This window comes from Oncorhynchus nerka, linkage group LG18 (genome assembly GCF_034236695.1).
Source record: "Oncorhynchus nerka isolate Pitt River linkage group LG18, Oner_Uvic_2.0, whole genome shotgun sequence".
Taxonomy (NCBI): Eukaryota; Metazoa; Chordata; class Actinopteri; order Salmoniformes; family Salmonidae; genus Oncorhynchus; species Oncorhynchus nerka.
In genome coordinates, this window is record NC_088413.1 from 80,449,553 (window position 1) to 80,462,905 (window position 13,353).

General features: G+C 46.4%; 1 protein-coding gene across 1 annotated transcript in view; it reads left to right on the plus strand.

Annotated features, from left to right (window-relative positions):
• LOC135561931 (sodium/calcium exchanger 3-like) overlaps window positions 1–13,353 on the plus strand; it is a 213,239-nt gene that overhangs the window by 1,022 nt on the left and 198,864 nt on the right. The window contains exon 1 of the mRNA XM_065004397.1: window positions 1–840. This exon is cut by the window's left edge and continues 1,022 nt beyond it. Within this exon, the coding sequence (XP_064860469.1) occupies window positions 1–840 (840 nt within the window). The remainder of the gene's footprint in view (window positions 841–13,353) is intronic.

Below are 13,353 nucleotides of genomic sequence, written 5' to 3' on the forward strand. Positions count from 1 at the left end.
TATGATCCGGATCCTGAAGGACCTGAAGCAGAAACACCCAGAGAAGGAGATGGACCAGCTGGTAGAGATGGCTAACTACTACGCCTTGTCTCACCAGCAGAAGAGCCGAGCCTTCTACCGCATCCAGGCCACGCGCATGATGACAGGCGCCGGGAACATCCTGAAGAAGCACGTGGCGGAGCAGACCAAGAGGAGCGCCAGCATACAGGAAGTGTGCGTGGTAGGGGAGGAAGTCGAGGAGTACGTGTCACGGATCGCCTTCGAACCTGCCGTGTACCAGTGCCTGGAGAACTGTGGCGCCGCCCTGCTGGCCATCTCCAGGAAGGGCGGCGATATGGCCAAGACCATCTATGTTGACTACAAGACAGAGGACGGCTCAGCCAACGCCGGCGCCGACTACGAGTTCACAGAGGGCACGGTGGTGTTCAAGCCCGGCGAGTTCGTCAAGGAGATCAGCGTCGGCATCATCGATGACGACATCTTCGAGGAGGACGAGCACTTCTTTGTGCGTCTCAGCAACGTGCGCGTGTTGGAGTCTGATGAGGACGAGACACTACTGTCTCCGAACTCTCTCCCGTACCCCAAGGCCCTGCTGGGGTTCCCTGCCATCGCCACTGTTACCATCCTGGACGACGACCACGCCGGGATATTCACCTTCGAGACCGACACCTGTCACGTGAGTGAGAGCGTGGGCGTATTGGAGGTGAAGGTGCTGAGGACTTCGGGGGCGAGGGGAACGGTCATCGTGCCATATCGTACCATGGAGGGGATCGCCAAGGGAGGAGGGGAGGACTTTGAGGACACCTACGGAGAACTGGAGTTCAGGAACGATGAGACCTGGTAAGACGATCTACTATATTTTAGTTTGATTGATTTATAGACTGATTGATTGATTGTCCAACCATCGATTGTTGTCCAGCCCGGAGACAACAGTATGTGGGGGTTGGGCTGCTGTGTATTCTTTACATTTAAATGATTTTGGAAGAGAAAGGCTTTATTGGTGGGGGAAAGTTGGCTGGTGGGACAAGGTCGGTCATTTTAGCAGTGGTGATGAATGTGTATATGCTGTGTATTTTTGTTTTACGTTTAGTTGCCTGACATGAACTGCTAAGATCAGTACTTTATTTACAAAAGGGGTGGCATTGGTCGGTTGGTTGATGGGGGTGGGATCGGTCGGTTGGTGGATGGGGTGTGATTGGTCAGATGGTTGATGTGGTGGGATTGGTCGGTTGGTTGATGGGGTGGGATTGGTCGGTTGGTTGATGGGGTGGGATTGGTCGGTTGGTTGATGGGGTGGATTTGGTCGGTTGGTTCATAGGGTGGGATTGGTCGGTTGGTTGATGGGGTGGGATTGGTCGGTTGGTTGATGGGGTGTGATTGGTCGGTTGGTTGATGGGGTGGGATTGGTCGGTTGGTTGATGGGGTGGATTTGGTCGGTTGGTTGATGGGGTGGATTTGGTCAGATGGTTGATGGGGTGTGATTGGTCGGTTGGTTCATAGGGTGGGATTGGTCGGTTGGTTGATGGGGTGGGATTTGGTCAGATGGTTGATGGGGTGGGATTGGTCGGTTGGTTGATGGGGTGAGATTGGTCAGTTGGTTGATGGGGTGGGATTGGTCGGTTGGTTGATGGGGTGGGATTGGTCAGATGGTTGATGGGGTGGGATTGGTCGGTTGGTTGATGGGGTGGATTTGGTCAGATGGTTGATGGGGTGAGATTGGTCGGTTGGTTGATGGGGTGAGATTGGTCGGTTGGTTGATGGGGTAGATTTGGTCAGTTGGTTGATGGGGTGGATTTGGTCGGTTGGTTGATGGGGTGGGATTGGTCGGTTAGTTGATGGGGTGGGATTGGTCGGTTGGTTGATGGGATGGGATTGGTCGGATGGTTGATGGGGTGGGATTGGTCGGATGGTTGATGGGGTGGGATTGGTCGGTTGGTTGATGGGGTGGGATTGGTCGGTTGGTTGATGGGATGGGATTGGTCGGATGGTTGATGGGGTGGGATTGGTCGGTTGGTTGATGGGGTGGATTTGGTCAGATGGTAGATGGGGTGGATTTGGTCAGATGGTTGATGGGGTACGATTGGTTCGGATGGTTGTTGGGGTGGGATTGGGACCGGCCACTTTAGTTATGGCAATGAATGATGTATATGTATATTTGAAATGTATTTGCCTGTAGGGCAAGATGACATGCCAGGATGACTGTCGACAGGATAGACCACGAATGTGTGTTACTATATTTATTTGCCTGTTTTTAATCAGGTACGGCTCCTTAACTGAAATAACTAATAATGAATTCAGAATTATGTTTCGTATGTTTGTGGATGGTGTGTTTGTAGAGGGGGTGTGTTTGTAGAGGGGGTGTGTTTGTAGAGGGTGTGTTTGTGGAGGGTGTGTTTGTAGAGGGGTGTGTTTGTGGAGGGTGTGTTTGTAGAGGGGTGTGTTTGTATAGGGGTGTGTTTGTAGAGGGGGTGTGTTTGTGGAGGGTGTGTTTGCAGAGGGTGAGTTTGTAGAGGGGTGTGTTTGTAGAGGGTGTGGTGGTAGAGGGGTGTGTTTGCAGAGGGTGAGTTTGTAGAGGGTGTGGTGGTAGAAGGGTGTGTTTGTAGAGAGTGTGTTTGTAGAGAGTGTGTTTGTAGAGGGTGTGTTTGTAGAGGGTGTGTTTGTAGAGAGTGTGTTTGTAGAGAGTGTGTTTGTAGAGGGTGTGTCCAATGACATTTTGTGAAAGTTACCAGAATTGTGCGAACATAGATATACAGTAGCTTTAGTTGTTTTTGCATTGCAGACATCGTCTGACCCGCGTGGGCTCACACTTCCACTATACGCGTCACGTTGCCTAGCCATTCTACCTGATACACAGACCGTGTTATTTTTGACAGTGGATGTGTTAACCCACACAGGTCACGGAGGAGCAGAGAGGAAGAAGAGAGGAAGAAGAGAGGAGAGGAGAGGAAGAGGAGGGGAAGAGGAGAGGAGCAGAGGGGAGAGGAGAGGAACAGAGGGTGAAAGGAGGGGGAGTGGAGAGGAGGGTAAGAGGAGGGGAAGAGGAGACGAGAGGAGAGGAAGAAGAGAGGAGCAGAGGGGAGAGGAGAGGGGGAGAGGAGAGGAGGAGGAGAGGAGAGGAGGGGAAGAGGAGAGGAGGGGAAGAGGAGGGGAAGAGGAGAGGAGAGGAAGAAGAGAGGAGCAGAGGAGAGAGGAGAGGAGAGGGGGAGAGGAGAGGAGGGGAAGAAGAGAGGAGCAGAGGGGAGAGGGAGAGGAGAGGGGGAGAGGGGGGAAGAAGAGAGGAGCAGGAGGAGGAGGAGGAGAGGAAGAAGAGAGGAGCAGGAGAGGAGAGGAGCAGAGGGGGAGAGGAGAGGAGAGGAGAGGAGAGGAGAGGAGAGGAGAGGAGTGGAGAGGAGAGGAGAGGAGAGGAGAGGAGAGGAGAACATATCGTACTGATTTGATTGTCCCGGATTTAGCTTTACTATGTTAAGTCTAGTCTATGAGACCAGGCTGGTGAGTTGCATGCAACTCATCACGCATGGTCCTTAAGTAACCTCTTCTGCTAATCCTACTGTTTTTGTTTTCCTAATGCTGATGCACGCTCTGGCTGTCTGTTTTCTGGAGAATATAGACTATTGCAATGAGGTGAGTCGGCAACAGAATGGACACAGCTCTAACTGTAGTGTACTATATTGTTGACAGATGTACCTGTAGTGTGTTATATTGTTGACAGATGTACCTGTAGTGTACTATATTGTTGACAGATGTAACTGTAGTGTACTATATTGTTGACAGATGTACCTGTAGTGTACTATATTGTTGACAGATGTACCTGTAGTGTACTATATTGTTGACAGATGTACCTGTAGTGTACTATATTGTTGACAGATGTAACTGTAGTGTGCTATATTGTTGACAGATGTACCTGTAGTGTACTATATTGTTGACAGCTCTAACTGTAGTGTACTATATTGTTGACAGATGTACCTGTAGTGTACTATATTGTTGACAGCTCTAACTGTAGTGTACTTTGATGTTGACAGATGTACCTGTAGTGTACTTTGATGTTGACAGATGTACCTGTAGTGTACTTTGATGTTGACAGATGTACCTGTAGTGTACTATATTGTTGACAGATGTAACTGTAGTGTGCTATATTGTTGACAGATGTAACTGTAGTGTACTTTGATGTTGACAGATGTACCTGTAGTGTACTATATTGTTGACAGATGTAACTGTAGTGTACTATATTGTTGACAGATGTAACTGTAGTGTGCTATATGGTTGACAGGTCTAACTGTAGTGTACTATATTGTTGACAGATGTACCTGTAGTGTACTATATTGTTGACAGATGTACCTGTAGTGTACTATATTGTTGACAGATGTACCTGTAGTGTACTATATTGTTGACAGATGTACCTGTAGTGTACTGGCCTACTGACCGATCTGTCTGATGACCTACTGACCAATCTGTCGGTTGCACCAGTCAGAATCCAGCCAGAGGGTGTTTCCCCACCAGAGGGTGTTTCTCCACCAGGGGGTGTTTCTCCACCAGGGGGTGTTTCTCCACCAGAGGGTGTTTCTCCAGTAGGGGTGTTTCTCCACCAGGGGGTGTTTCCCCACCAGGGGGTGTTTCTCCAACAGGGGGTGTTTCTCCACCAGTCAGAATCCAGCCAGGGGGTGTTTCTCCACCAGGGGGTGTTTCTCCACCAGAAGGGGTGTTTCTCCACCAGGGGGTGTTTCTCCACCAGGGGGTGTTTCTCCACCAGGGGTGTTTCTCCAACAGGGGTGTTCTCAGTCAGAATCCAGCCAGGGGTGTTTCCCCACCAGGGGGTGTTTCTCCACCAGGGGGTGTTTCCCCACCAGGGGATGTTTTCCACCAATCAGAATCCAGCCAGGGGGTGTTTCTCCACCAATCAGAATCCAGCTAGGGGGTGTTTCTCCACCAGTCAGAATCCAGCCAGGGGGTGTTTCTCCACCAGAGGGTGTTTCTCCACCAATCAGAATCCAGCCAGGGGGTGTTTCTCCCAGGGGGTGTTTCTCCACCAGGGGGTGGAGGGGGTGTTTCTCCACCAGGGGGTGTTTCCCCACCAGGGGGTTTCTCCACCAGGGGGTGTTTCTCCAGAATCCAGCCAGGGGTGTTTCTCCAGAATCCAGCAGGGGGTGTTTCTCCAGTCAGAACAGCCAGGGGTGTTTTCCCTCCACCAATCAGTCAGCCAATCCAGCCAGGGGGTGTTTCTCCACCAGGGGGTGTTTCTCCACCAGAGGGTGTTTCCCCACCAGGGGGTGTTTCTCCACCAGGGGGTGTTTCCCCACCAGGGGGTGTTTCTCCACCAGGGGGTGTTTCTCCACCAGGGGTGTTTCTCCACCAATCAGAATCCAGCCAGGGGGTGTTTGGCCCCCAGAGGTTAGTCTCCAGAGTGTGTGTTGGTGTCCATATGTGTTGGCTGTTAGGTTCCAGAGGGTGGGGTCCTCTAGGGGCCCAGGCAGGGGGAAGAGGCAGCCCAGAGGAGGGAGAAGCTGGGGATGAGTGATCAGCATGCTCCTCGTGGGGGCTCTGGTGCTCCTGGGATTGCGGTTGATTTTGTGTGTGTGTGTGTGTGTGTGTGTGTGTGTGTGTGTGTGTGTGTGTGTGTGTGTGTGTGTGTGTGTGTGTGTGTGTGTGTGTGTGTGTGTGAGAGAGAGAGAGAGAGAGGAAAAGGCGGCTGAAGGATGCAGGGATGTGACAGAGAGAAAGACTATTATGAGGAAAGTGCTATGATGCTGGTTAATATGACAGTCCTATCAGCTGGTTAATATGACAGTCCTGAGCTGGTTAATATGACAGTCCTATCAGCTGGTTAATATGACAGTCCTATCAGCTGGTTAATATGACAGTCCTGTCAGCTGGTTAATATGACAGTCCTATCAGCTGGTTAATATGACAGTCCTATCAGCTGGTTAATATGACAGTCCTATCAGCTGGTTAATATGACAGTCCTGTCAGCTGGTTAATATGACAGTCCTGTCAGCTGGTTAATATGACAGTCCTGTCAGCTGGTTAATATGACATGACAGTCCTGTCAGCTGGTCCTATCAGCTGGTTAATATGACAGTCCATCCTATCAGCTGGTTAATATGACAGTCCTATCAGCTGGTTAATATGACAGTCCTGTCAGCTGGTTAATATGACAGTCCTGTCAGCTGGTTAATAGTCCTATCAGCTGGTTAATATGACAGTCCTGTCAGCTGGTTAATATGACAGTCCTGTCAGCTGGTTAATATGACAGTCCTGACAGTCAGCTGGTTAATATGACAGTCCTGTCAGCTGGTTAATATGACAGTCCTGTCAGCTGGTTAATATGACAGTCCTGTCAGCTGGTTAATATGACAGTCAGCTGGTTAATATGACAGTCCTCAGCTGGTTAATATGACAGTCCTGTCAGCTGGTTAATATGACAGTCCTGTCAGCTGGTTAATATGACAGTATCCTGTGGTTAATATGACTCAGCTGGTTAATATGACATCAGCTGGTTAATATGACAGTCCTGTCAGTCCTGTCAGCTGGTTAATATGACAGTATGAGCAGTCCTGTCAGCTGGTTAATATGACAGTCAGCTGGTTAATATCAGCTGGTTAATATGACAGTCCTGACAGTCAGCTGGTTAATATGACAGTCCTGTCAGCTGGTTAATATGACAGTCCTGTCAGCTGGTTAATATGACAGTCCTATCAGCTGGTTAATATGACAGTCCTATCAGCTGGTTAATATGACAGTCCTGTCAGCTGGTTGAAGTATGAGCTGGTTAATATGACAGTCCTGTCAGCTGGTTAATATGACAGTCCTATCAGCTGGTTAATATGACATCAGCTGGTTAATATGACAGTCCTATCAGCTGGTTAATATGTCCTATCAGCTGGTTAATATGACAGTCCTGTCAGCTGGTTAATATGAGTCCTGTCAGTCCTATCAGCTGGTTAATATGACAGTCCTATCAGCTGGTTAATATGACAGTCCTGTCAGCTGGTTAATATGACAGTCCTATCAGCTGGTTAATATGACAGTCCTATCAGCTGGTTAATATGACAGTCCTATCAGCTGGTTAATATGACAGTCCTGTCAGCTGGTTAATATGACAGTCTATCAGCTGGTTAATATGACAGTCCTATCAGCTGGTTAATATGACAGTGAGCTGGTTAATATGACAGTCCTGTCAGCTGGTTAATATGACAGTCCTGTCAGCTGGTTAATATGACAGTCCTATCAGCTGGTTAATATGACAGTCCTATCAGCTGGTTAATATGACAGTCCTGTCAGCTGGTTAATATGACAGTCCTGTCAGCTGGTATAATATGACAGTCCTGTCAGCTGGTTAAGTCCTGTCAGCTGGTTATGACAGTCCTGTCAGTCCTGTCAGCTGGTTAATATGACAGTCCTGTCAGCTGGTTAATATGACAGTCCTGTCAGCTGGTTAATATGACAGTCCTGTCAGCTGGTTAATATGACAGTCCTGTCAGCTGGTTAATATGACAGTCCTGTCAGCTGGTTAATATGACAGTCCTGTCAGCTGGTTAATATGACAGTCCTATCAGCTGGTTAATATGACAGTCCTATCAGCTGGTTAATATGACAGTCCTGTCAGCTGGTTAATATGACAGTCCTGTCAGCTGGTTAATATGACAGTCCTGTCAGCTGGTTAATATGACAGTCCTGTCAGCTGGTTAATATGACAGTGTCAGCTGGTTAATATACAGTCCTCAGCTGGTTAATATGACAGTCCTATCAGCTGGTTAATATGTCAGCTATGACAGTCCTGTCAGCTGGTTAATATGACAGTCCTGTCAGCTGGTTAATATGACAGTCCTGTCAGCTGGTTAATATGACAGTCCTGTCAGCTGGTTAATATGACAGTCCTGTCAGCTGGTTAATATGACAGTCCTGTCAGCTGGTTAATATGACAGTCCTGTCAGCTGGTTAATATGACAGTCCTGTCAGCTGGTTAATATGACAGTCCTGTCAGCTGGTTAATATGACAGTCCTATCAGCTGGTTAATATCTCCATCCTGTCAGCTGGTTAATTGACAGTCCTGTCCTTCCCTTCCATTCCTATCAGCTGGTTAATATTCCCTTCCCCTTCCTGTCCTTCCTATCCTGACAGTCCCTTCCCTTCTGTCCTTCCCTTCAGCCCTTCCCTTTCCTTTCCTTTCCTTTCCTCCCCTCCCCACCCCATCCTCTAACTCCTCCCCTTCTCCCTAACTCCCCTCCCCCTCCTCTCTGCCTCCCCTCCCCCTCCCTTCCTCACCTTCTCTCCTCTCCACTTCCCTCCTCTTCTATGTGACATTATAATCTTCTTGTCTCTCGGAGTGACAGGCCACATGTCCACACTTATCCACTTCCTGCTGACCTCTCAGCTCTTCTCCTGCCCAGACACATGCTGTATGTGTGTGTGTATGGTTGTGTGTGTGTGTGAGTTTGTGGTTGTGTGTGTGTGTGGTGATGTGTCCTTTCTTGGTCTGTGTGTCTATACCGTCTTAGACACTTAGTGGTAATTACTGGCTATTGGAGATTACATTAAATTATTCCCTAAAGGCTTTATTTACTAAGGATTTATGAACTGAGGTCAGTGTTATCTCTTTCTCTCTTTCTCTCTTTCTCTTTCTCTCTTTCTCTCTTTCTCTCTCTCTCTCTCTCTCTTTCTCTTTCTCTCTTTCTCCACTTCTCTCTCTCTCTCTCTCTCTCTCTCTCTCTCTCTCTCTCTCAATCTCGTTCTCTTCTCTCCCGTTCTCTTCTCTCTCGTTCTCTTCTCTCCCGTTCTCTTCTCTCTCTCTCTCTCTCTCTCTCTCTCTCTCTCTCTCTCTCTCTCTCTCTCTCTCTCTCTCTCTCTCTCTCTCTCTCTCAATCTCGTTCTCTTCTCTCTCATTCTCTTCTCTCTCTCGCTCTCTCTCTCTCTCTCTCTCTCTCTCTCTCTCTCTCTCAATCTCGTTCTCTTCTCTCTCGTTCTCTCAATCTCGTTCTCTTCTCTCTCGTTCTCTTCTCTCTCTCTCTCTCTCTCTCTCTCTCTCTCTCTCTCTCTCTCTCTCTCGGTCTCTGTCTCTGTGTGTCTCTCTCTCTCTCTATCAATTCAATTCAAGGGTTTTTATTGACATGGGAAACATATGTTAACATTGCCAAAGCAAGTGAAATAGTGAAAAAGTGAAAAAAAATAAATAAAATGAACACTTAACATTATAACATTATTAATAAATAATAATAAAGACATTATAAATGTCATATTATGTCTATATACAGTGTTGTAACGATGTGCAATTGGTTAAAGTACAAAATGGATTTGTTTGTTTTCAAATTCTGACTCTTTCTCTTTTTCTCTCTCTCTTTCTTTCTTTCTTTCTTTCTCTCTCGCTCGCTCTAAACAGGCACATAGCCTGTCTTCTCTTGAGAGCCAGGTCTGCCTTTGGCGGCCTCTCTCAATAGTAAAACTATGCAAACTGAGTCTGTACATAGTCAAAGCTTTCCTTAATTTTGGGTCAGTCACAGTGGTCAGGTATTCTGCCACTGTGTACTCTCTATTTAAGGCCAAATAGCATTCTAGTTTGCTCTGTTTTTTTGTAAATTCTTTCCATGTGTCAAGTAATTATCTCATGATTTGGTTAGGTCTAATTGTGCTGCTGTCCTGGGGCTCTGTGGGGTGTGTTTGTGTTTGTGGACAGAGCCCCAGGACCAGCTTGCTTAGGGGACTCTTCTCCAGGTTCATCTCTTAGTAAGTGATGTCTTTGTTATGGAAGGTTTGGGAATCGCTTCCTTTTAGGTGGTTATATAAATTAATATCTATTTTCTAGATTTTGATAATTAGTGGGTAACAGTGATAACACCAAGTAAAACTGAAATGATAACTTAAAAACACAAAATATAAATATTCATTAACAAACTTATAGCTTATTAGACACATTTCCACTTCCTGAACACATATTACTTAAATAAAAAGCATACAGCCTTTTCTTAGTAAAACGCAAAAGTAAAAAAGAAATAAATACATTTCCACCATATAGTCAGACACATTCTATTCACAGGCTCTGCTGATAATTAATAATAATAATAATTAGAGGGCATCAGCCTAATTCTGCTCTGCGTGCATTATCTGGTGTTTTACGTTGTACAAGGAGGATATTTTTGCAGAATTCTGCATGCAGTCTCAATTTGGTGTTTGTCCCATTTTGTGAAATCTTGGTTGGTGAGCGGACCCCAGACCTCACAACCATAAAGGGCAATGGGTTCTATAACTGATTCAAGTATTTTAGCCAGATCCTAATTGGTATGTCAAATTTTATGTTCCTTTTTGATGGCATAGAAGGCTCTTCTTGCCTTGTCTCTCAGATCGTTCACAGCCTTGTGGAAGTTACCTGTGGCGCTGATGTGGGACCTCACACTCCTCTCAATGTCAAAGGGTGACTAGGAAATACCTGTATCAGCCTCTCATATCCACATCCTGTACATCCACATCCTGCATATGCACATCCTGTATATTTATTAATTGTATTTCCCCTTTATTTAACCAGGTAGGCCAGTTGAGAACAGGATCTCATTTACAACTGCGACCTGGCCAAGATAAGCAGAGCAGTGTGACAAAACAACATCACAAAGTTAGACATAAATAAGTGAAATAATCTGTTTGTAAACTATTGTTGGAAAAATTACTTGTTTCATGCACAAAATAGATGTCCCAACCGACTTGCCAAAACTATAGTTTGTTAACAAGAAATTTGTGGAGTGGTTGAAAAACTACTTTTAATGACTCCAACCTCAGTGTATGTAAACTTCTGACTTCAACTGTACCTGCTGGAGCGCGTGCTACGGGTGGGTGTTGATATGGTGACCAGTGAGCTGAGATAAGACGTGGCTTTACCTAGCAAAGACTTATAGATGACCTGGAACCAGTGGGTTTGGCGACGAATATGTAGCAAGGGCCATTTAACGAGAGCATACAGGTCGCAGTGGTGGGTAGTATATGGGGCTTTGATGACAAGTGATAAGACTACATGATGTGGATTGTACCTCCTATATGTCCACATCCTGATATCCACCTCCTGTATGTCCACATCCTGATATCCACCTCCTGTATGTCCACATCCTATATGTCCACATCCTGATATCCACCTCCTGTATGTCCACATCCTATATGTCCACATCCTGATATCCACCTCCTGTATGTCCACATCCTATATGTCCACATCCTGATATCCACCTCCTGTATGTCCACATCCTATATGTCCACATCCTGATATCCACCTCCTGTATGTCCACATCCTATATGTCCACATCCTGATATCCACCTCCTGTATGTCCACATCCTGATATCCACCTCCTGTATGTCCACATCCTATATGTCCACATCCTATATGTCCACATCCTGATATCCACCTCCTGTATGTCCACATCCTATATGTCCACATCCTGATATCCACCTCCTGTATGTCTACATCCTGTATGTCCACATCCTGATATCCACCTCCTGTATGTCCACATCCTGATATCCACCTCCTGTATGTCCACATCCTATATGTCCAAATCCTATATGTCCACATCCTATATGTCCACATCCTATATGTCCACATCCTATATGTCCACATCCTGTATGTCCACATCCTGATATCCACCTCCTGTATGTCCACATCCTATATGTCCACATCCTGATATCCACCTCCTGTATGTCCACATCCTATATGTCCACATCCTATATGTCCACATCCTGATATGCACATCCTGTATGTCCACATCCTATATGTCCACATCCTGATATCCACCTCCTGTATGTCCACATCCTATATGTCCACATCCTGATATCCACCTCCTGTATGTCCACATCCTGATATCCACCTCCTGTATGTCCACATCCTGATATCCACCTCCTGTATGTCCACATCCTGATATCCACCTCCTGTATGTCCACATCCTGTATGTCCACATCCTGATATCCACCTCCTGTATGTCCACATCCTGTATGTCCACATCCTGATATCCACCTCCTGTATGTCCACATCCTGATATCCACCTCCTGTATGTCCACATCCTATATGTCCACATCCCATATGTCCACATCCTATATGTCCACATCCTGATATCCACCTCCTGTATGTCCACATCCTATATGTCCACATCCTGATATCCACCTCCTGTATGTCCACATCCTATATGTCCACATCCTGATATCCACCTCCTGTATGTCCACATCCTGATATCCACCTCCTGTATGTCCACATCCTATATGTCCACATCCTGATATCCACCTCCTGTATGTCCACATCCTATATGTCCACATCCTGATATCCACCTCCTGCATGTCCACATCCTATATGTCCACATCCTATATGTCCACATCCTATATGTCCACATCCTGTAATTCCACATTCTGATATCCACAGCCTGTACAGTATATCCACATCCTGTATATCCACCTCCTGTAAATCCACATCCTGATATTCACATCCTGATATTCACATCCTGATATCCACATTCTGATATCCACATTCTGATATCCACATTCTGATATCCACATTCTGATATCCACATTCTGATATCCACATCCTGATATCCACATCCTGCATATTCACATCCTGATATCCACATTCTGATATCCACATCCTGATATCCACATTCTGATATCCACATTCTGATATCCACATTCTGATAGCCACATCCTGTATATCCACATCCTGTAATTCAATATAGGCCTATACCAGGTAAAATATAATACAAAACCAGTGAAAAGTTTGGACACACCTAATCATTCAAAGGTTTTTCTTTATTTTTAATATTTTCAACATTGTAGAATAATAGTGAAGACATCAAAACTATGAAATAACACATATGGAATCATGTAAAATACAAAAAGTGTTGAACCATTTTCTTAAAATTAAACACCATTTGCCTTGATAAAAACATTGCACATGTTTAGCATTCTCTCAACCAGCTTCATCTGGAATGCTTTTCCAAAAGTCTTGAAGGAGTTCCCACATATGCTGAGCACTTGTTGGCTGCTTTTCCTTCACTCTGCGGTCCAACCCATCCCAACCCATCTCAATTGGTTTGAGGTTGGGTGATTGTTGAGGCCAGGTCATCTGATGCAGCACTCCATCACTCTCGTTCTTGGTCAAATAGCCCTTATGGGCTGTGCTGGCGAAACGGGGACACCATGCGTAAGGCTGGTGCCATGTACGCCGGCCCAAGGAGACGCACTGGAGACCAGATGCGTAGAGCCGGTTACTTGGCACCTGGCTCGATGCTCACCGATACGGCTATTACGAGGAGCTGGAATGTACCGCACCGGGCTATGCACCCGCACCGGGGTGCGCTCCACAGCATAACATGGTGCCTGCCCGGTCTCTCTCGCTCTCCGGTAAG